The sequence below is a fragment of the Channa argus genome, chromosome 24 (assembly GCF_033026475.1).
Source record: "Channa argus isolate prfri chromosome 24, Channa argus male v1.0, whole genome shotgun sequence".
Classification (NCBI taxonomy): Eukaryota; Metazoa; Chordata; class Actinopteri; order Anabantiformes; family Channidae; genus Channa; species Channa argus.
The window spans coordinates 4,307,581-4,332,277 of NC_090220.1; the positions used below are offsets into that span (position 1 = coordinate 4,307,581).

General features: G+C 40.6%; 2 protein-coding genes across 3 annotated transcripts in view; both read right to left on the reverse strand.

Annotated features, from left to right (window-relative positions):
- The window catches only part of si:dkey-175m17.7 (uncharacterized), a 29,810-nt gene extending 26,379 nt beyond the window's left edge, over positions 1-3,431 (reverse strand). Inside the window, exon 1 of the mRNA XM_067494896.1 lies at positions 3,113-3,431. The gene's annotated coding sequence lies outside the window, so the exon portion shown is untranslated. The remainder of the gene's footprint in view (positions 1-3,112) is intronic.
- Positions 3,432-7,240: 3,809 nt separating this feature from the next.
- On the reverse strand, positions 7,241-24,600 carry slc8a4a (solute carrier family 8 member 4a). 2 transcript variants are annotated; one of them, XM_067494705.1, is made up of 10 exons: positions 24,401-24,600; positions 23,717-24,053; positions 23,336-23,442; positions 19,886-21,294; positions 19,225-19,742; positions 12,593-12,699; positions 12,043-12,161; positions 11,382-11,481; positions 10,127-10,399; positions 7,241-8,931 (listed from the first exon to the last, which is right to left on the reverse strand). In XM_067494705.1, the coding sequence occupies exons 4-10, from the start codon at positions 21,227-21,229 to the stop codon at positions 8,552-8,554; spliced, it is 2,841 nt and encodes a 946-aa protein (XP_067350806.1). In that variant the 5' UTR covers positions 21,230-21,294; positions 23,336-23,442; positions 23,717-24,053; positions 24,401-24,600; the 3' UTR covers positions 7,241-8,551. The 2 variants fall into 2 exon arrangements, with proteins under 2 accessions (XP_067350806.1, XP_067350807.1); XM_067494706.1 differs by lacking the exon at positions 23,717-24,053 and having other exon boundaries at positions 24,401-24,555.
- Positions 24,601-24,697: the final 97 nt, after the last annotated feature.

The following is a 24,697-nucleotide window of genomic DNA, read 5'->3' on the forward strand; positions in this document are numbered from 1 at the left end:
CATTATTTTATGGAACAAAAAGGCATTTTTGCATGTGAGACGCAAAGCAACACTGACTATACCTGGCAGACACCTAACTTTTATAATAATACTTAATACTAAGTAGTTACTTAATACTAAGTAGCACCTCTATTAAAAATGCCTTTAATTAATGCTCATTAAAAGTGTTCTCGCTGCACTGGTAAAAATTGTAAAATAATGCAACGGGATTTTAACCTCTGGGTATTTCAATAATAACTGCAAAATGACTTAAATCTTAAAATAGAACACCAAGAATAGAGACAGAGATTTCATGGTTGGGTAGGCTTTGAGCCCTCTGTCACAGGAAGATAAGAAAAGCTTCAATATGCTTTGAATATATTTTCGATTTTTTAAAGTGTTACCTTTTGAAAAAGCAGAATGTCATGGTTAATGATTGCTATGAAATTCTAACCAGTTGATAGTGAAGATCCCAAATCTGAACATCACTAAAACGTAACATTGTGTTTGTGCCAAACATTTTCTACTTGACCTTGCAAAGAGACTGTCAAAAGACAAACAGAATAACATTATCGATCGGTTTGATTTGTAAAGGCAACAACCTAACAAATGTATTCTCATGTTATATTGAAAGCGTCTGTGTGAGTGTCTTTTGCTATGAGCCAAAAGAGAAGCTCTAGATCGACACATACTTTTTGTGTGAAGCAAGCACATTCCCAGGTTTCCTTGGTGTGTTTTAACAAACAGCAACCTAACACCATTCTATCTGACAGGTGGTTGCTCCACTTGAACAAAAATATTAACAGCAACATCTGTTAGTTGCAGTCTGGTAACAACTGTCTGCTGTTTCCACTCTGTAATTTATGCCAGACCATCTTTATATCCTTGATAAAAACCTCAAAGGAAGCACGAGTGTGCATGAAAACAAGAGTACAGATGCCTGGAAGGTGTGACAGCCTCTCCCTCAGCATCACAGCCGCCTGCAGCATCAACATTTGTAGCAAGGGATCATTAAGGAACTTATCTTTATTCATGTTTGGAGATTTGGGTTTCTTGCGTAGCACTTTGTATCGCTATAAACTATGATCCCACATTTTAATGTCTGAGTTAATATTTCAATATTAGAAAGCACCAGATTGGAGCAGCTGCTCATTGATTTTCCCTTGAAACGGCCCATTTCAAGTTTGTTTTTGGGTTACAATTCTCAAACTTTTCGAAATTAAAGTTTTCTAAACTGCCCGTCAATGTTTTCATTTAAATTCTTTCAACTGGTAAAATTATGTGAAGCAATAGAGTAATATATGACAAAATATTCAGAATTGATATATTCAAATGTATCTCTTATGTTCACTTAAACAAAGTCTATTCATTCACAAATGTAGGTGAAACATACATTTAAAAACATTCAAAGATAATAAAACCAACAGTGAATCTTCCCTACTCACATTGGATTAGTGGTCAGTCTGCATTCATTTGGACACAGCCAGAATCATGTAGGGCAGTAGAGTATCCCAGCATGCACTGGGCAATGGGCAGTGAACCAGGATAGGTCAACAGTTTATCAAATGGCAAATATAAACAAACCCAGTTGAATTTTGAGCTTTTAGATTCCTGGCCTGTGTGTCTGGGATAAAACTGGAGCACTGTGAGACAGGGATCACATAACTAGAGCTGATGCAATTAGTTCACTGACAGAAAATGAATGGGTAAATATAATAATAATAATCGGGTCAATTTTTAAGCGAAAACAATGTTGGTTCTCAAATGTGATGATTTGCGCTGACGTGACAGTAAAAAGAAAGATAATTGTGTTTAGATTCATTTGGATCAAAAAAGCCACTTGTTTTTGATGTAAAATGTAAAATCTGATAACAACATTAAATATTTGCTGAGAGAGTCAAAGTTGGTTTAATCTTTGTCACACTGAATTCTGAAATCATTGCTGGAATTGTTGTCCATGTATTTGTGGGATGGTTAATAAAAATATTGGAGCCTGTAGCTCAGCGTAACATCACAAAAGCATATTAGCTTTAAATTGGTTGGTGAATGTGTCTTTCTGCTAATGCACTGCAGTGATTCTTCTGTGCATACCTCTGTGTGTGTGTGTGTGTGTGTGTGTGTGTGTGTGTGTGTGTGTGTGTCTTGTGAAGTGCCTCTACATGATCAACCTGTCTGCCTTATACATTTACCATGGAAAAAACGTGTTGATAAATGAAATTAATGACTTTCAGCCTTAAATACAATAAATGTTTGACTTCCTGATGGAGGCTTCCAAATCACTGTCACCCATCAGTAACACATGTGCATACGCCACCTGACACACTCTGTTAGTTAACTCACCTTTTGCTTTTCCAAGATTAGTGCACAAATGATGATGCTGCAATAGACCAAAGGCTCTAATTGTTCCATGTGTGCCAATAAATCACTGGCTCTTGCTATTTAATATATATATATATATATATATATATATATATATATATATATATATATATATATAGTGCTCACCTGCTGCATCATCTCTCCTGTTGTGCCTCTCATCAGCACCACTACAAGCATAAATAAACCAGCTATAAATAATGACATTCTTCTTCTGCATTGCTGTTTATTTGTAAAATCTATTAGCTCATGTTTACATAGTCGCTAGATGGCGCGCTGCCTAATTTTGATGCATTTTTAATCGCATCTTCATGGCACAGTGTTTGAAGCTTTACAACAACGGTGAAATCCAGCTGATGTGGGCGACAGGGCCCGAGCCACCAGGCATGCACCCTCACTTACTCACTCTGGTTAAGTGTGCATATGTATATTTACAGTCCATATATTGCTCTATACTTCATAAGTCTGTAGTTATGTGTCTCAGTAAATAAAACACGCTGCTTGATCTTGCACACAGTCCTTGCTGCTGACATCCTTTGGGCAGCGGTGAATAACAGGAGGATGCTGTGTGCGGTTTCATTATGCGCCATCAGTTTACCAAGTAATTCTCATCATTCAGGAGGCGATTTGTCTGCGCTGTAAGCCAAATCGAACCAACACAATTCTGTGACAGCACCAAACACAGTCTGCCGATGGGGGACTTGCAGCCTGCAGGCCGCCCGCCACTGTAAGAAACTAAAAAAGAAGCATCACTTACATCAGGGGCGACAGTCCCGTAGTGCGTTCATCGTTTATGCCCAGCGGAAGGAGAAATCCTCATGTCTGTAGTGACTCAAGTAGCACGACCCGATGTGTTGGTATGATCCAGATGTGTAACACCTTCCCTGCGTGCTCGTTTGTTGGTGTATTGAAAAGAAATCAACAGATTCGCATAAGACCTGGTTTAAGTACGCGACGCACAGCTCTGTTGGACAAATGAACGCGTAAATAAATGTGCTTGGCCAACTCAGCTGGCGTCACGTCTGTGCGTGTGTCACTCTGAGCTGCGATGCGTGTGTGAGGAGACACTATGACGGGGAGGTGGGCTCTATTGTCTCTACTGTGGATGACATCATCCCAGACCAATGGCGAAACACAGGGGATGGAGGGCTCCGGGGCGAGCACGCAGCACATGCGGGGTGGTGGGGGCGAGGAGGGGGTAAAAGGGGGGGATGCTGATGAACAAACATACTAACTCATTTACACAGAGGTTGTATGAGAGATCATGTGGGGAAATAAAAATGCCTTTCAGTGGGTGAGACACCAGCTCTCACCAGCGGTGGAAGAGGAGTAAAATTACTTATTAGTTTTGCCTGGTAGGAATGTGATGACTTGTGAGATGATTACTGTAACTTTGTACAGGAAGAAAGAAAAACAAACTTGTGCTTCATTAAATTGAAATACTGGCCTTTCAATTTATAATTTTTCATGTAAATTATATGTAAAATTTAAAAAAAATTGTCAATTTGTGTTAAATGGCCATTTTAAAATAATAAAATTTTATTTACATATTTTATTTGCTGTGCTGTTGATGATGATTTGCCTGCAATGTCCAACCGAAGTTTGATTTCCATCAAAGTTACACACACACATACACACATGCCGTGAGTATGTTTGTGTCCTTAGTATGAACTAAAACAATACACATTTCTGTCTTGATTGACACATGCGTCCTTCTGATCCGGAAATGATCCTCTTCTTTTGTGAAATCATGAAGTAGAATGAAACCAACAATTGCTGACAATTTTCATTTTAGCTGTTACAAATAATAATAAAATGCAGCAAGCGGAGACATTTAACTGCGCTGGGAGAAACACATCCAGATATTACATAAAGGGTTCAATAAGGACATTACAAAGAGTTACCAAACAGCAATATGACACACACTGCTTCAACCTGTACTGCCCGGCACCCTGACCACCAGTGACTATTTCCAGCCTTGAAACAGAATCCTGGCTCACTGAGAGACTATTAAACTGGCCCAACCCAAGCTAATGTCCATCACCTGAGCCCGCTCATGATTACAGGAATCATCAACTGGATAGTGATAAAACATGGTCCGGTCTCTACGGATACATTGAATTTTGTAACTTATACATGTAATGTGTCTATTGTGAGAAATGGCTGCTCCTTGTACTGCGTCTTTATAATGCATTCTTTTTTTATTATCTACTGTTGAAATGATGTAATTCACATAGGTCTCACATTTCAGAGCAGCTAGAATGGAAAGACAGAGTTGAATTTCTGAACGCCTTTCTAATCTCTTTATGTCTGATTATGAAGTTACCTCTTGATCTGTTGATTTGTTGATTAATCCAGTCCCAGGGGGTGATGATTACCCCTCCTGCGTGCCTGTTGAAACAAAACAGACCTTGTGTCGACACTTAAGTATGATCTGTTCAGAAAACGAATTATTGATCCATCCATTATCTATAACTGCTTGTTCTCCAGAGAGTTGTGGGGAACTGGAGCCATCCAGCTTATTAGGGCAGAAGGAAATAAAACCGGTAAAGTTTCTGCTGCTGCCCATGGTTAGTACAGCACAGAACCCTGAGCTGATAAGAAAAGAACAGGATTTATCATTTCATCATCATCTTCGAATGCTTAAAACAACAAGAGTTACCTTTTCTTGACTACTACAAAGCAGTGTAAAAATCTTATTTTCTGTCTTGCTCAGAGGCAGATTGATAGTCCACTAAGCTGCTGCTAATGGCCTAACACAGATTAGAAACAAAGTAGTTATTGCTCTGGCGTAGTAACAAGAAATTCTGCAGCTTCATCTGCTCCCACAAATTTAAGTCCTTTAGATCCTTGGCTCAAATCCACCTGCTGGCTGCTTCCTTTCTGTGTGGAGCTGCCATGTTCTCGAAGTGCTTTCATGGGTTTCCTCCCGGTACTCTGGTTTCCTCCCACAGCGGAAAGACATGCATGTTAGGCTAATTGATGAATAAATTGCCCATAGATGTGAATGTGAGTGTGAATGGTTGTCTGTATGTTAGGTTCTTGTTTACAATTTCCTGCTCTGGCATGGATCACCTGGCACAAAAGCAATATCCCCCTGGGGATTAATAAAGTCTTTCTGATTCTGATTCTGATATCCCTCTGTGTGGGTACTGAAATGGACTGGAGTCCAGGGTGTACCTCCCGTCCTGCCCAATGACAGCTGGGATGGGCTCCAGCCTCCCGACACAACCCCAAACAGGTTGAGTGGTTACAGGTAATGGATGGAAGGATTCAGTCCTCTGACCTTCATCATTTAAAGCAAATGTGACCTTCAGTACAAATCCTGGCAGAGAGATTCCCGTCTCTGCAAATTTGTATTGTCGAGAGACCAAGGTTTAAAATTTCCAAGTGGCTGTGCACCTACTATGAAGTCACATTCAGTCTCCTTCCAGTATGTTTTAAATTAGTACATTTTCTGGATTAAATAAGACACATAATTTATAAGGAGAAAGTGAATTAATGTGTTTCTTTTATTATATTTTCTGTGATGTATTGCTGCTACTACTGAACAACCATCAATATGAAACTCAACACTTAACACCATTGTAATTTACGTAACTTGGGTTCAGAGATCTTTTTCAAGGAAACACCTCATCAATAGAGCTTTAGTTGCCCATCATTTTGAATTTACTGATACCCCTTCCTCAAGGTGTGATTATTAGCTTGGAAAATCATGCTTTCACTCAGTTTTAATTAAGTCCCTCAAGTTGAGTTTTAGGGCTGGTGGAACATAAGAATATGCAATACTTAAACCTGTATTCTTTGATGGAGATGAGAACTACACCAGCCCCACATCCACGTCTTGTTTGTTAAAGTCAGACTTACACTGATAAGTCACAACATTAACACTGGTGGTCTTAAAAATGTCATGAGGGTCGGCATGGGCACTCTGAGCAGCTGCAGCTATACAGCCCCATACACAGCAAAATGTGATGTACTGTTTGAAGAGGTGATAAAAGTGCACAAAAGTAAAATTACTAAGCCGGTTATCTACATTTTACTTAAAGAACAAACATAAAAGTACTTCATAAAGAAAACAATATATTTTAAATAATACTTTAGGGTAATTAGGGTAATTATGGCAGTGACTAATACAAAATAAGGGTCAAAGCTCACTGTTGGTAAAGCTGGTGAAACTGATTTTAACCACTTTACGTACTGTGACAGGTAATTAAACCATAATGATACACCAGCATTTGTTAGTTCATCATATTTTTAATAAAAACATATCATATTTTTTGATCTAACACCAGGTGGTATTCATGCTGTGGCACTTAGAGGGAATATTGACCTTTTTTTAAAAAATATAAATACTGTTATAGTATAGTTAGTTATTTTTAAGCTTATACATTAGAATGCATTGTTTAAGATTAAACCAGTGGTGTCCATCCATTTTACCTTGAAGCCCCTGTGATTCTTTTAAGTTTCAAATTTCTAAAATAGTTTTTATTTAATTACCTGATCCAGGCCCAGAGTGACAGAAGTTTAGACTGTGTAGATTGTTTTTACATCAGTGTTCTGGTACATTTACTTAAATATAATCTGTGTGCTTTCTGTCACTGTTCATTTTTAAGGCCGTTAATTATAAAGTGGTTGAGATGCATCAAATTGTCAATAAATTTGTTTTTTTCCTGTTTTTTTGAGATTAGGCACCTGTTCAATGTACTAACTACAATCCAGGTGCTGAAATATGTACCAGTTTCAGATATTATTTCAATAAACCTCTGCAGTAAATCCCAATAAGTAACAATATGTGTTTTAGTCTTTGTATACACATAATCTTCCAACACTAAAAAGTACACTTTTCTTCACCTAATATTAAGACAAAAAGCATTTTACTGAATCATAAATCAACAACATTTATTTCCACTTTTGACACATGAAACATGCATATCAATAAAACTAAAATTGATCATATAAATACTCTAGGTAATACTGTTACAATAAATATGGCTCTACAGATTCTAGGTTAAATAAAAACTTTAACATCAACTGCTGTACAACACAAGGAGACACTGGCAGCAAATACTGTACATGTCTTCTCTTTTAGCACTTTTCAGCTGATGGAGCCATCTGGTAACTGTGCTGTGACACGGACCTCACTCTTTCTCCAACCGTTGTAAAAGTGAGGCTTTGCTCTCTGCTGTGCTTTTTAAAAATGATGCTGAAAAATGTTCACAGTGTCAGCATGACAGATCACAAAATTGGTGTCTTTCCATATTCATACTCAGACTGCACCTTTATGAAATCAGTGACTGAATAGAGCACACACACACACTCGCACAAACCACGCAAAAAATTATAAATATGCTCAATGAATTTATACTTGCAATTTAAAGTTCTCATTCTGCTCCTGTCGACTCACATTGTTATAAAAAAGGCATTTTTCATCTGGCAATGTTGAACATGACATTAATGACAAAGCTTCATTTGAAGGGGCTGGTCATTTGATACAGTTTGTGATTCACATTTACAGGAACACCAATATGTCAAAATATTACATACAGTACTTTAAAATAGATTACCAAAAAACTCTGATAACGTGCAAAAATAAACACAACTACTCGTCCACAAAACTCCCACGCACAATGTTAATCTTTTATATGATATACAATGAATAATTAATGTATAGATTGAATAATAAATATCAACACACAGCTATGCTTTACAGGTCATTTCTGCTAAAGTACCGTCTTTCCTTTCATCCAAATGTCAAGTATAATGTCACCCCATGCATCATCTTTAACCGTTTCGGACTGGTTTAAAGTTCATGCTTCCCTAACACTTAAAATGTCAAACAACTGTCCACGGAGAGAGGACCTGATGTCAGAAGTTTTACGTGTCAAGGTTTGATGTGGTTTATGCTGATAGAAATGATTAGATACTGTAAATGTTAAGTGGAACATACTGCTTCAAAACAGGGATGAAAATTGAGATGAGGTTCAATTTGAGTGGATAAAGCTTCACAGCATAGTGGGTGGGAGCAAAGTTCCAAAGTCCAAAAATTTAGAGTCAGTCAGATACTGTGCAATATCAATAATAACTAATGATATAAATAGTTATAAACCTTTGTGAAAATAGACAAAAACAGAGAGAAAACACATTTAGACTGTAAAAACAAGGAGGGGAGTTGTGTCTGTGCGTTTTCCCTGTCTCAGAAACCAGGCACGTGGCAGTACGCCTCCAAGGAGGCCAGCAGGATGTAGATGAACCAGAGGGAGAGGAAGAGGAAGAATGTGAGGAGCTTGGCTGTCCGTGGACCCCCGAGCTCTCCGCCCGACACGCTGGCACGCCTGCGGTATAGCAGCACCATCACGCACACCAGAGCCATGATGGTGAAGAGGGTGACGGAGAAGGCCAGGGAGCCCGGCTGCACCTTGAACACCTTGCCTTTGGTTTGCCAGTAAACGGCCGCGATGGTCCACGCCACCCCGATGCCCAGGAACACATTCACCGCGTTGCTTCCCGTCACGTTGCCTATGGAGGCATCAGCGTATTGGTCCTGGATGGCAGCTACTTTACTTGCAAATGTATCTGTATAAGAAAGAGAAATATAATTTGTAGTATAAAAATATTAAAAGTAGAAAAAGTATAGTAGTATAAAAGCAGAGATGTATATATCAGGTAATGTTGTACAAATAAAGTACAAAAGAGTTCTGAGATCACTGTGGTGCACTGATGGGCAGAACACTTTCAGGGATGTCAGGGCAAAAATTACAACAATTTATGTACATGTAGCATGAAATTAAAACATTTTAAAAAGTCCCTCTGTGGCCCAAAATAATGTGAATTAAAAGCCATATAGAGGTTGTTGGTAATAAGAAAATACTTTAAATCATATGCATCTGTTTGTTTCTGAATAGGTTGCAAAACAGTTGGCTGTACTTATAGTTTATAAACAAATCCAAATTCTTTACGGATCGATTAGTCTTCAATAGGAACAACTTTATGGGTCCCACGTAGTGTAGAATCACTTTGTTAATCTCTTAAATTAAAGACTTTTAGAGGAGCTGGTAGGCGGAATATGTTGCTTTTGTATGGAGCCATTCTCACTTTTTCCCCTGTTGTGTGAGAGATATTGTCTCTTCTAACTTTTGCACTGGAAAGCAAATAGCTGCATTTTCCACATTGTGGAACTATTTCTTTATGATATTATTAAATTAGGTTTAGTCAGATTCTCACCAAACGTCTCCCAAAAGGTAACAGTTAATTGCAAAAATGTTACCACGCATTTTCTAAAGTAAAATAATAAGCATTAGTACATAAATTGCCTTCGAAACACTCTGCCCACCACAATATAATTATATATCTACCACTACTGGGGGGTGTTGTAATATTGTGATTATTGCCTGCTTATTCACCAGGGCAGCTCCTGGTGCAACTAATCTGCCAGCGCAAAAGAGTTTGTGTGGAGATTACTAAGCCACAACTTGTCCAAACCTAATTTTCTAACTCTTGTTTGTGTCCCTGTGTTGCAGTGTTTAGAACATACTGAATTTGAAATACAATTAGGCAAACAGGAAAGCAAAAGTGAAACCATGTTTTTCTTTGTTTTACAACTTGTTAATGCTCAAGTCAAGATCTCTGGAGATAATTCCTCTGACAGCACAGGTGGAGGCAGAGGTTACACAAGTCTCCCCCAAGCAGCTGCTTCCATAGCACAGGCAAACCCCAAAGGAAAACTGGGACATGGCCCCTGTTTGAGCTATTAGACAGCACACATGCCCACCTGGAATAGAGGTACCAAGGGCCACGAACACCACAGCCGTGACAGAGTCTTTGAGGCCGATGGTGCAGCCAAAATGACAGGCCAAGTCCCCAGTCACCGCTGTCAGAGCGCCAATAAGGGAAATGGACACGAAGAAGCAGGCCCAGCCGTTCCAGTACTCAGTGGGGGGGACAAAAGCAAAAAGGACTTTCCAGAAAACTGTCAGAAAGTGCATAATGTAATCAAAGCAGGATGGCAAACGTTCCTCCCCGCTCTCCTCCTCATCATCATCACCTGGCAAAAACAGAGAAGAGATGCATGGTCAGCCAAAAAAAGCACATGCACATAACTGCTGCTTCTGCTTTTTCCTTTTTCTACTGACATATACAAACCCAGTTCAACCTTGTCTTGGAAGACTTAGTGTACATAGAGTATTTGATCAAACTGTGACATTACATTAACAAGTTCTTATTGTAATGAAATAATAAAAAGTTGGTGAAACAGGGAATAGTTTGAGCATCATTAAACATTCAAGAGAATAAAATCCAGCCCACCAAAAACATTAAGCCATTTGCCAAAGATATGGGCTGTAAACTTTTAAAATCATTATATCAAATCTGTAAATATAGCTATGACTCAATGGCTGAGTCGGGAAGCATACTTTCTATTTATATATACGCTGTCTGCATGTATATCTGAGCGACCACAACCAGAGAGTAAAAGAGAGACAATGAGCGGAAAGAGCATATTAAAGTGACACATCTTAATACAAATCTGAGCACAAATGCTTTGTGCACTAGTGCATATCTAAGGGGTTCACAAAGCCAAATGGAAGGATTTCAAAAATGCAAAATAAATCGGGTTCACTATACTGTGTACGTTGGCATAAAGTCCAGAGAGCCATTAACTGTTCCGGCAAGACAAGCCAGTTTTATTTTTATGGTGAGTCACATGAGGAATTCACCACTTCATGCATTTTTAATTAACTCCTGGGAACAAAACAAGGGCGCAAATGAGCACAGAATTGCACACGTACATTACAAAAGCCTTTGTTTTTGTCAGCTACTCCATTCATTATCTGCTAAATTAGGCTTTTTAAAAATTCAGCCACTGTCAACTCTGGAGCGTCTATTATTGCATTAAAGACGTCCCTACTAGCAAACACCCGAACAGTGAGGCTGAAGGGAGGCAGCAGAGGGGTGAGATCCGGCCCCCAGGCTCAATCTTCCACAGGGGTGTTCTCAGAGTAATGAAGAGATAAATTGCTGCAACTCACCTGCGCTGACAGTGACAGCACTAACAAACTGCTCTCTCCAGCTGCTGCTCCCCACCACCAGAGCCAGGTTCGTCTTCTTGATCAGCTTGTCCACTGTGCTCTGCAGACATTCACAAACAAACAAGTTGGTGGTAGAGATTTTACTTTTCATGGGTATGAAATATACATCTCATAGCTGTCATATGAGACTGGGGGCAACGATGTGGTGAATTAAGGTTGGAATTAACCGTTTCTTTCCTTCCACTGTGGTGAACACAGGGGAGGAAAACAACCCACTGACCCTCAGGAGACAGGCACTTTGCCAGCATGAAGGCGCTTTTAGCACCGAAAATAGAGCCACACGTCATCAGCACATGATACTGGAGCCCTAAGTATCAGTAATAATGTGTTACAGCTTAAATTAGATCTTAAAGGACCACGCCACCAATTGTAAACAAAGACCAGTTTAAACATCTAGAGCATTACTGCACACACGGCTGAAAACCCTGATGACCTAATTTGGAGGGGCTAATGGAAATGCTAGACATGGCAGCTTTTAGTTTAAGTCAGGATATCTCAGCCTCTGCTGCATTAATTTAAGCATTTCCTTTTTGTTCCTGTCATTTCTGTGTATTGAAAGTGTAATTGGTCAATACCAATTAATGCTGCTTGTCTGATTTACCTTGAATTCATAGGACTCCTCAATGACCACCTCCAGTTTAGTGTGCTCCCCCAGACAGGGGCAGCCCATCTTTGACACATCCTCAGGCCCCACTGCTGCCTTGTTATCATTGGTGTCTCCTGCAGCGGAGAAACAGTGAGTGTAGACTATCAGCCAGCACAGTGGGTTCGTACACGGCCTTGTGAACACGGTTTACAGGATGCCGTGTCAAATAATGTCACGCAAATCTTGTTTGAGTACAACATACTTGTATGGATCTGACTCGATCACTTTTTTTCTGGATCTTTGCCAGCAGGCGACAAAGCAACGAATTAGTATTTATAATCCTGGACTCAAAGATTGATTAATAAGTGAAATAAATACAACATGACTTTAGAATTTGCCCCACAGTCAAGAGGAATATGTATCTATGGGTATAGAAACTCCACTAGGGCAAGAGTTTAAATTAAATATGTGTAAGCTGCGCTCTGTGCAAACTTATATATATTTTAAGGCTAAAATAATGAGGAAAACGACTCAGCTGTGGCATGCAGCTGTGTCCTCAGCTTACCGTGTCTCTGTCCCACCTCCAGCAGAATAGGCTCCTCCAACACAATTGTGAAAGTCTTGTTTTTTTCATATTCCTCATCATCGATGATCTTTACATTCAGCAGCTTCCTGAGAGCAGAAGAAACAAGGAGAGAAGAAGACACAGACAGGTGGAGGAATTAATTAATTGGTTTTGTTCAGACGATAACAGCAGCTGTCAAAATGAGTTAATCTGCTGTGTGTCTTGTTACCTAAATATCAATCAAAAATAGATCTTAGGCAACCAGTAAAAGCAGTTTCTGATGCCCATAGTTGTGTACGTGTTGAAATAAAATCAGTGTAGCGCAGAGTCGACTGCCCACACAGTGAGCCATGAATCAGAGCTGTTAGATAAAAATATGGCAGTTCAAGATTTTAACAAACAAACAAACACGATTAAAAAAATAAATGTACTTTATCCCAGCACCCCACAAGAGGGCGGACTCCTTCTACAATATTACCTGCATTAAACTATGAGTAACCCATTCCCCTCCCACACACTTGAAGTAACAAGTCAAGGGAAATTGATTTATGATGCTCTTCTAGTCTGAGGAAACTAAACACCTCCTATCTACAAATGCATGCGCGTTAAAACATATCTCAATATTTCCCTGTTTAGAAATCCAGTTTGAACTGCGATGGCTGTGGTGTCATTCTGTGACCGACATATTTTCCTGCTTCATTCTCTTACACTGTCACACTGAGTCTTTCTCTCTCTCTCTCTCTCTCTCCATCTCCCTAATGATATGTGGGTGGCTGTCTATTTCTGTCTACACATATACACTCCGGATTCGACAACACGCAGGCAGAGCTTTTGCTAACAGAAGAAAAGAAGTTTATTTTAAACATGAGTGATACGTCATCGACTGTCTAATGTCAGGGTAAGTCATGTCAGGGAGAGCACAGGGAACCACAGCATTGGCTACAGTCAAAAGAGTTTATCCTTTAAACAAGCTGGTATTTCAAGTGTGATATGTGCAGGTGTTTCTGCTTTGAAGCATCATGGAGAGGCCTTAAAATAAAATATGATGGTTCGGTTGCTATGGACCATATTCACACAGCCGCCATTTTAATATTACATCACTAGGGTAGAGATGATTTGTCCTGCTGCAGTATCAAGATGAACAGAAAATAATTGTCAGGGATCAGACATTTACATTTAAAAGGCAGCAGTGACCCAGGCTCACATGACATCAGTTAAGTGGCAATTTAAAGTTGTGTCTACTGCTCATTTGCAGTAGTTTCTGAAAAACAATATGGGTATAATGATTGCAGGAGTTGTACAAACCAAAAGCCATTCCAACACTGAGGCTAGACTCATTTTATGCGTTAGTGTACTGTAATGTACAAATCAATTTGTAATATTACTATTTTACTTTTCAAGTTTAACTAACGTTACATTTTGGAAAAAGTGGCAAAAGTACATTTACTCAAGTACCTGGCAGTACATAAAGTAGTTAAAATGTGCTCCACATTGACCACCTGTACTGTTTTTGTTTCTATAATAATAAAATAAATATTAATAATGACAAATAGAGATGTTTTGACTCTTTGTTGTCATAGTTTTTACCTTTATAAATTTGTTGAATAATTGCACTGAAATCAACAGAATTAAATCCAGTGCTGTTTAAAATATCTTGTTGTCTTAGTAGAGTACCTGTACTTTTGTAGTACATTTTAGTATGTCCCTTTAATACTTCAATGAAAAAAATCAGGAGTACTTTCCCAGGCCTTACAACTTGCAGTCAGAACTCCAGGAAGTTGTGCAGTTTCTCTCCAAGAATCAGCACAACTCCTGCTGTCTTCATACATATAAGTTTGAAATGGTCACTTTAAGACTCAGGTTCCTTCACCACCCAGCTCTGCTCCCTAAAGTCTTTATCTGTGCAGCTCACAACAACAGGCACAGTCGGATTCTATCTGCCATCGCTGATTACTTATCACATTTCACGGGGTTTCAGCCATCTCTCCATCCCTGGGATCATTTCTGAGAAGTCACGGTTGCATCATACCCTGCTATTGTGTCTGTCACACAGAAATACGAACAAACATTACTGTATTGTCTGGGCACTGAAAATGGATCTTTGTTGCATCGGAAACATAAACGGCAGTCCAGATGACTTTTATTTTATTAGTGATAAAACTGGGGAAGGCTTCTCACATTTTCTGAAATTATAGAATCTAAATGCATTATTTGGTTAAACTTGGATTAACCTGAGAGTAGAGAATATGAAATGGGGCCTAGAGTCATGTGGCTCTGTGGTTGAGACAAGAAAGACCAGACACACCATGATTCTTAAGGAAGCTCAGGATTTCTTTTTTTTCTTTTTGGAGTTTCCCCGTCCCCCACATCCTGCATTGCTTTGTACGGATGCTGGAGTTTCCTCCCACGGTCAAAAGACATACGATATAATGTAAGTGATGAGAATTAGAGACTCCATACAGCCCACAGGCAGACTGTGAGGGATTTTATACCTCTGGACATTCACCCTGGAAGAGAATCTATGACTTTTTCCATCTGCGTGCTGGAATAATGTCCGTCCTTCCAGACACTGACAAAAATGAAGCGAGTAGACGATATGTGAACCCATAAACAGCATGCGTGACCGTATGTCAAATCCCCACTATTGAAAGGGGAACAAGAATTTAGGTAAAGAGCTATGGATCAAACTAGTGTGTCAGCAAATACTGTATCTGCCATGCTAAAGAGTCCTTGAGCAAGATACTAAATCTTTACCGGCTCTAGAGAGACTGCAGAGTAACTGAATACGAACACAAAGCTGCAATACTGTGAAGAAATATGTTTCTCATATCTACAGCAGATAATAGGAGCAATATTTTGTCTCCACAGTAATGTGTTGTTAGGTTATTATTTACCGGATATTCATATGCAAACAAAAAGACTTTGACATTGATAATGATATATGATCCAACCTCTGATAACTTTGCAGAGAAAGGCTGCTCAATTACATCTAAACTAATCCGGAAAGGATGATGAGGGAGATGAGTAGAAACAACACACCAAGACTCAGACCATGCTCCAGGCACAGTGGTGCTTATGTTACTATGATTGTGGCAATGTGATGATATTCAGAAGGTATGTTTTTCTTAGCAATCACTTCACTTGGATCAACATGTCGGCAGGGCAGCATTTGAAATTAGCAAAAAAAAAAAAAAAAAAGAGTACAGTTGAGACTGCTGGACATACAATTAGAGCTGATTGTTGGCGCTAGAGGAAACGTCAAGAGATCATTAGGACAGTAGGAGTGTTGTAGTTTTGTGAGAACAATGGATGTCTGTACAAAATAACAATCCAACCAGTAGCTGATATTTTCATCTGACACAAAGAGCTGGACTGACAGTTCCATCCATGCTATAGCATGTGTAGTCTAATATTTAAGAATTACAGATCAGAGGTTAAAGTGGAACTTGTGGATTCTGTGTCTTTAAACACTGTTTACTCAATATTAAATATTTCAGAGAACCATCACTATCAACCAAACACATCACATAAACCCTGAACATTCATTGACAGAATGCTCGACTCTCAGGGTGAGTCCATAAGCAAGTGGATGGGTGTCATTCAGCTCCACAAAAGCAATGAGGGGACTTTTTAAACAGAGGAGAATTTGAAAAAAAAGGAAACATTTCAGAAAAAGGACTGATGAGTTGAATGAAATCCAAAAAAATCTTAGGCGCACACTTTGCTTTTAGAGAAATACAGAAAAATACTGAATGAGAATAAAAATAAAAACTAGACTTGATCGACAAAACCTACTCTTCTACCTTCATCAGTATACAGAGAATGCATACTATTTAAAAAATACTCTCAATTTTTTTAGCATTTCAAACTCTTACTTCTTTTGTTTTATCCCGAGAGGTCTGGATATTAATTGATCTTGTAGACATTAAGCATGAGACATAAAGACTATCAGGTTATTGATTTCCCTTTTCAGAAATGATCTCCTCACTTCTCTTTCGTCTTTGCTTATATAAGTGCCCCTGTTATCCAGTTTAGCCTCAACTAGTGTACAATATAGTGCCACACATTTTGAGGTGCTAACCAAAAATGATACAAGAGAAAGCTCCACATGAGCATCAAAGAGAGTGTGTGCATCTTCTTCTAATCCATAAACACAATGGTTCCCTATGTGAGCCTGTTTATTTTGGCTTAGAGGTTTGTGTCTGTACATTATAATCTATTTACTGCAGTGCAGATTTTAGATGGTAAACTATTATTTAACTGCCTTGATTTTAAACCGTTCCTCCTGGCTCTATGTCAAAAGCTTAAAAACTTGGCCTTTTCTTCTTTTGCTCTAGCATCAAGCAGGACAGGCACATGTACAGTCAGACACAAAGACACACAAAACCACAGACACTCTAATAAACACACGCACACACACACAAAGACTCAGAGCTGCCTGGAGGCCTGTTGCAGAGTGTCAGCTCTTTGTCTTAAATGCCAAGGGAAACACTTGGGTAAAAAAAAAAAAAAAACAGCTTTGTTAAAAGATGAACTTTGGCAGCCGGCAGAGCAGCACGGAGCACAGATATACGTAACCCTTAGGACATGGAGTCTTGTTTGCTCCGAGATGTAAATACGCACCTACCAAGACTGTACTGTAGATTTAAATCAACCAAATCTGAAATGATTCAGATGACCCCATAGTGATGGGGTTTCACCTGCATCTTTTAACAGGACTGACCGAGAGCTCCACATTAAACAACCTCATTGAGTAACATAAAGCAACATGTGATCTTGTTGGAAGACTTGAATTCTTACACATCAGTATAAATGGGCAACTTTGCTTCAATGGCTCTGTTCTAGCTTCGATAAACACCTTTTTGTGGCAGATTCAGATCAACCTTGTAACTCCCTGCAATGGAATGATGTGATAGCTTACAGTACATTTAATATTCAGCTTCTTAAAGCAACTGGCAAGTGTGGGAATCTTGAATCTAATCTCGATCACCTGCGAACGGAGCACTCCTGCACTCCCCCTTGAAGTATTTGATTTGCTGGGCTTGTGGTTCAAAGGAGTGCAGGAGCAGCTGAGCACAGCTTTGGCATTTCCTGTTACGTCATTTCTGTTCAACTGTCTTCTGGTAGCAAACTATCCTGCTCTGCTGGATCTGAGTCTCCACAGTCGTTCCTCTCCTGCAACACGGCAACTGGGAAGTATAAAACCAGGTGATATAGAGTGTGCGGATGCTTGTGTCACAATCCGCTCTCCAGCTGTTTTGTAACTAGAGTCTTGGCTTAGTAGGTGTGGATTTCATCTAATGCTCAGTCTCAATATCTTCGGTGTGGATGTAAGCCTGCGTCTCTGTCTTCTCACAATAGTAGACACTATTGTCTTATTAACTGCAGCTTCTGCAGCTCTCTGCACTACTTGGGAACTTCTGGGACTCCTTTAACCCCTCTTTCCTCTCTTTTAATTGCTCTGGATGCTCAAGCAGCTCTTTTTCCTCGTTTCCCTTTAGAGCAACATTTTGTTTGATGTGGGTTTAAAGTAGTTCAGCGCACACACAAACACACACACACAAACACAGACACACATACACACGTGCATCCTTAGAAATACGCACAGAGAGATGCTTAAAAAAGGCATATAAGTGGACACATGCAAATTGACAAAAACACAGACAAATGCATTTAAATTTCACCTGCACTGCGAGGCAAAAAAGACAAATAGCAAGATGTGCTTTCTCTTTGACACCATGTATTCACCTGGCTCTCCTCCCACTCAACCGACCTACACAATACACCTACACACAAGCCCTGAAATCCTCCTCACACAGACGATTCATCTGACACACTTTTTTTTTCCTTTGTTTCATCCCTTGGTGTGCTGTGAATCCTTTTTTTATGAACTTGATGTGGTTGAAAGCATTTTTTCAATTAAAAAAACTGTCAATCCTGTGGATAATTGTCAAGTCTTGTACTCATCTCATCACGTAAAAAAGCAGAATGCTGTAGTAAAAGTGTAGTCATCAGTCAGCACAGCATGCAACACATTGAAAAAAATATCACTTTTATCAGCCCTCCTCTGTGTCCTTTTTATTGGCTTCTCAGCTGGTGCACGGTTGAATCTTTTTGTTAAAATTATTACACCGACTTGACCACAGGCAGATGCCCTCAACCCTTAAGTCACCTGCTGGATACTCTTCCCTCTGGTGCCCACGCACACTTCTCTTGTTTCATGCAGTGGCGCTTTGGTTCTTTTTTAATACAACAAGGTCCCCATGTAACCTGCATAGATCCCAAATCCCAAAGGGCCGCATGTTAATTCTGCATTCATTCATAGAAAAACTGCTCCTGCCCTTCTTCTCCTTCGCGTTGTTCTTCTTCTTTTACTTCAGCCACAGTGTTTCATTATCTGCCTCACAATTATATCCTTATATCCTCCCACATCATTCGTCTGAAAGATCTGAACTTCTCAGAGCGACCGTATCTATGACTCATAAAAATAGGCTTTTTATCCTTTAGGGGTGAAGAGACAACCTACAGTAATCTAGCTGTTTGACACACCTATGTGTGGGCTGTGAAGCTTTAGCAAGTTATATGAAGCAACGACAAAACATCACTTAAAAAAAAGCAGGATTGTCACTCACATGGTCTCATCGTTCTGAAACTCCAATTTGCCAGACACTTCCTCGTAGTCCTCCCCTGCCTTGGCGGTGCCCTCTGCGGTGTGGTAAGGCACCGCCACCTTCCCCCTCGCCCCGGACGTCCGGTGAACTTTGACCTCCATGCTGCCGATGCTCTCGCTGACCCTCGTAGAGCTACTCTCAAATGTAAAAATGCCAGCGTGGTCGTCATCATAAATCGTAACCGTGGCAGTTTGAGCGTTGCCCAGGGCTGCCTTCGGAGGGACGTGCGAGGAGATGCCCACCGTGCTGTTGCTGGAGGTGATAGAGCTTGGCTCCAGGAGGGACACCTCGGCTCGGTGCACGATACGTGGGTTAGTGAGGCGCACGTAGAAGTGCTCATCCTCTTCAAAAATGTCATCATCAATAACACCAACAGTAAATTCTTTTGTCGTCTCACCAGGCTTGAAGACCAAAGTGCCCTCCGCGAACTCATAGTCTGAGCCTGCATTGGCAGTCCCATCTTCTGTACGGTAGTCCACCTGTGTAACATACGGTAAGAAAGAACCTAAAATATTTAGTGACTGAGTCTGATAAAACGTTGAATTATTAATATTTTTAGCCTTAAGCAGTTAAAGTTGACCTTGAGTATTTACAACATTGCTGTCATAACTTTACCTCTTACCTTTACGGTGCAGCCGCCTTCTCCTCCATGTCTGGTCACTGAAAGCTTTAGTGAGCCACAGTTCTCAAAGCACTGGTAGTGAGAGGGTTCAAACTGCAGGTAGATGGTGTTGGGGTCCTCTTCTTGCCCACTAGCTTCATGACAGCTCACCACCTTCCTGGCCTGGTCAGCGGCATGTTTTTTCAGGATGTTCCCAGCTCCGATCATCATGCGAGTGGCTTGAATGCGATAGAAGGCCCGGCTCTTCTGTTGCTGGACCAGTACTTGGTAGTTGGCCATCTCAATCAGCTGCTCCATATCCTTCTCCGGGTGCCTCTGCTTTAACTCTTTCAGAGTGCGAGCCATATCTCTTCGGGCCTCTTCCTCTTGATCTTGCTCTGTGCTCATCCCTCCACCTTCCTCCACCCCCTCCAACATCCCATCCATGGCCTCTTTTGGATGAGTGTGGGAGTTCACACCCTGGCCGTCCATCTCCAGGTCCATTTTAGTGAACATGGCATCTCCCTCTGACTCGATGATGATACCACGGGTCTTGTCAGCGCGATAACGCTTATTGACGTATTTGTAAAAGAGCAGGCGTCGGTCTGCAATCCAGGCTTGCAGCACACAGAGAGGGAAAAATAGGAAGGTGAGGACGGCCTCCCACACTTCCACCTCTCCGGGGGAGAACACAGATAGGATGAGATACAACCAGATGTAGGCAAACACGCTCCAGGCAGCTGTGACAAAAAACACCCGCAGGTGCTTTATCTTGCGGGTTTCATTTTCTGGCACCACATAGACACAGATGGCGATGATAATGAACATATTGAATGCAGCGCTGCCCACAATGGTGCTGGGACCCAGCGATCCAGCCTCAAAATTATGACCGACCACTTCGATGACAGACAGCAGGATCTCTGGGGCCGATGAGCCCAGTGCCATTAGGGTCAGGTTGGATACTGTCTCATTCCAGATGCGCACAGTAGTAGTTGTCGTCTCACCGTTTGGCTTCTTGATTGTGATCTCCTTTTCCTGAGAGGTGATGACCTCAATAGAAGACATGAAGCGGTCCGCAATAATGGACATGCCCAGGAACATGTATATAAGAGCTGCAAAATAAACAATGGCGCGTGCCACCTTATCACCCACTGCAGGGTTCTGAGGGTTCCACATGGGCAACACCACGCCATCAGAGCAGTTATCTTCACTGGAACAGTTGCCTGGTGTGATGCCAATATCTTCATTGCTGGCGCTACCATGGGAGAAATGAGTGACTCCTGGGAGCAGAACCACCAGAAGAGAGACGTACACACATGGAGTGACGGCTGAAGCGCAGTTCAAGATACGTTTGTGCAGTAGCATGGTGAGGTGATGATGCTTGGAGTCTTCAGTTGTTCAATCCACATCAAATGTGACGGTTCAAACCTCTGAAAAACAGAAGAAAAATAAATGTGCTTGGAAACGCCGATCATTTCATTGATGATGTCACATGGTCCTCATTAACGTTACTGTTCCTGGATTAATCTGCACAACACAAATGACTGTCCCCAAACGCTGCAAAAAAATATAGGATTCAATAATTTGGTTGGCACCTACTAATCACTGAGTCACTAGAATTTAACTTCTTTGTCAAACTCCCACACATGTAATGTGGCCATTATGTGCTAAGCAGCAGTAGAAATGTTACCCTCAGTACCTGTAGCATTGAGGGAAAATCTGACTCAGTCCAATATGTACTGTCAAGCTGGATAGGATTCCAGAAATAAACCTTACTGACAATGAGTATAACCAGAAAAAAAGCAGTTGTTCTGGGGCAACCTAGCATTGTGTGATTATATAAACGAGAAACAACCCTGGTCTCTTATGGGAGTGCAGCGTGCCTCTCAGCTCTATTCTATATTATGTTGTTTCATTTTCAGTACAAATGTCAACACCCTTTTTCATTTAAAGTAATTTGGGCTTTTGTTTCTTGGCAGCAGCATGGCCACCTTAACACAAAGAGTGAACATTTCAGAGTACAACATCAATGCCCTCCAGAGGATTAGCATCTGCATCAGTGTGAACAGAAAGAAAGAGAGCAAAGGAAACACCAAGGAATGTAATGTGCTGCTTCCTAATTAAAATTTAAAAGACCATGTCTGTCTTAAAAATAGGTTACCCACGTACAGCAGAAAAGATGTGATAAACCCTCGTAGCACATGCTCTCATTGACATGCAGCAGAGAGGAGCTGCAATCTGCACTCTGACCTAACCAACAGGAGTGCACGCTTTCCATTCGTTTAAGTCAAAGATGCACTTCAAAGTTAAACAGTGCAGCACACATGTACAAATTAGATCGTAATTTCCTTTGCTGCCTTATAAGTGAAGACCAAATTGTGCTTGCAACAACAGCTTTATGCAACAACTCAGCACCTGTCACCTGATTAGATTGAGTGAAATCAGCAAGATCAGCACCATGGACAGCAACGCCTGCAACAAGCAAGGAAGCAGCGAAAACATGTGACCATCCATATTCAACCAAGACATCAATATATTATAAAACTACTTTTCCCTCTGGCAGTCGACACTGCTCAAATTTTGAGTGGGTGACGTTTCTATGGTAGAAGTGAGCTCTCCATCTGGTGGGAAATCAGGAATAAAACGTGTTTTTGTTACACTACTATAGAGATAAAAAGGTGTCATCCACTGTTCACTGACACATTCCTCACCAAGTAGCAACACGCTAAAAAGGTAGCTAACTATCAGAGACACTCACTTGTTGCCCTGTAGAAAACAAGAGTTTCTGGTTACCAGAAAGACTAAGGCTGAGAGTTTTTCCCCTAATCTGGTAAATTGCAATTTTTGAGTAATACCAATAATATATGATAGTTTCTCGATGTGCAACCCTCCTGCAGCGACCCCACCTCTACATTTCTCTGCACTGGTAAATTAGCAGCACTGACAAGCCCATGCAGATGTTAAGTCTCCATTTTATACAGTTCTAAAATTAGCAAAACTTAAAAAAAAAAAAAATACCCCTGAATGATTTTTGGGGGGATCATTTAATCCTAAAACAGGTCTCAGGTTGACAAGTAAACACTTGTACATAATGAGTCAAACTTTGATGCCAGCTCTCTCTTGTGAGAGGTGTTTTTTTTTCCAACTGGTGGCAGTCTCAATTAGTAATGAGACTCCTCATAAATGTCATTTCTAGTACCCTGGGAATGCAATGACTTACAAATAACAAACAGAAGGCAAATGAAGCAGAAACAGTGGGCAAACAAAAAACGGAATAGCAGAATACATCATCTCAGTCGTTGTGTCAAACAAAAACCACAATTAAACAGAAATCTGAGGAAAAATGACAAGTATTGTTGGTACGTCGTACAAGCTTTGAATAAAAGAGAAAACAAATACCACAGTCTGGGATGTCATTTATGTTGAAGTATGCATGTCCTAGTTTTAATGGTAAGAAATGTTATTACTCACATGGGTAGAGTTGTCAGTGAGTCAACCCAGTGTAGAATTTGTGGCCTCAGAAGACGAACTTATCCTTCAGTTTGCTCTGTGGAGACCGGTTGTCTTATATCAGCGAACTGAAAAGAGAGTTTTAAATTTACAGTGAAAACTAGAATTCTACATCCGTGGTGAGTTTTAAAGCTTGTTAAAAAAAACCTGTGGGCTAGTAGATTCAGCACCTGGGTTAAAAACCCAAATAAAACATGTCAAGTTCCACATGGGTTCTGAGACAGCGAGATTACTGGACATTACAGATGCCGTTAAAAGCACGATGAGCCCATCAGCAGGCTGTGCATGAGGGACACATAGACCGGTCCGGTCGTTGCGCACAGCAGTCCCACAGATACTCACAGAAAGCTCTGAATCTCAGCTGGACCCCGCTCACAGCGTGGCTACCCTGCACCAGTTCAACAGAAGAAGACACCCCGTGTTCCATTCACACAGCAGGCTGGTGTAATGGTGCTGCCTTGTTGCGCTGGTGTCTTGGATATGACGCGTAGCTGTCCACGGAGGTCCTTCGCTGTTTTTTCAGACAGGTACCTTACCTCAGCAAACTTAACACTGTCGGATTAGTTGCTTTTATTAAATTCTCTTGCTTCCACCGGCTGCAAAATCTTCCGCAAAGCTGAAGAATTATTCAAACACCACAATGCGTTTTCGGTCTTTCCTCTCCACTCTACGTGCGATTCTTGATGCGTAAAATAAAAAATGAAAAAAATGAAATTACTCCATGTCCTCATTCGCCCCTCTTGTATCAGTCACAAATTCGTCAAAACTAGCTATTTATAAAAGGTTTTATTGGTGATTTTTAATCCGAGAAATGCACTGGGTGAAAAAATGCCTTGCTTTTCTGTCTGAACAGGATAACGCAAAGAACCAAACAGGACTGCACAGGAGAGTAGGCGTGAATGAATGGTGGAGGATTGAGAGGACAAACTACACACACTGATTAGGACAAGATGGATATCAAACAGCAGTATGGTGGCAAACAAGAAAGAGGAGTGTGGTGGTATGTAAATGGAAGTCTTGTCTTACTCTTGCGGAGGACAGCACTGGCACAGGGAACGATGAGCGAAAAGCAGTAACACTGCAGAAACAGGGGAGGAGACGTTCAGAAACAGCGCTACACGCACGGCTGGTCCTCCTGACTGCGCATCAGGAGTCCAGGATAAATGACCATTTCACTCCTAATTCCTCATCATTTGCTCATTATCGCCGTTACCCGTCAGCACTGATGACTTCCTGCTGACAGCTTAAACCTAGAGACTTGAAATTCGTTTTGAGATTCAGAGATCCCAGATGTGGTTGCGTGTAGATCTTTTGTGTGTTGGT

Bases quoted from the DNA above. Each gene is read 5' to 3' on its own strand.
- slc8a4a (XM_067494705.1), bottom strand. From the start codon at position 21,229: ATGCTACTGCACAAACGTATCTTGAACTGCGCTTCAGCCGTCACTCCA. The intron at 12,162-12,592 runs GTAAGCTGAGGA...TCTCCGCTGCAG, and splicing joins GGAGGTGGGACAGAGACACG to GAGACACCAATGATAACAAG. The intron at 10,400-11,381 runs GTGAGTTGCAGC...TGTTTTTGCCAG, and splicing joins TGCTGTCACTGTCAGCGCAG to GTGATGATGATGAGGAGGAG.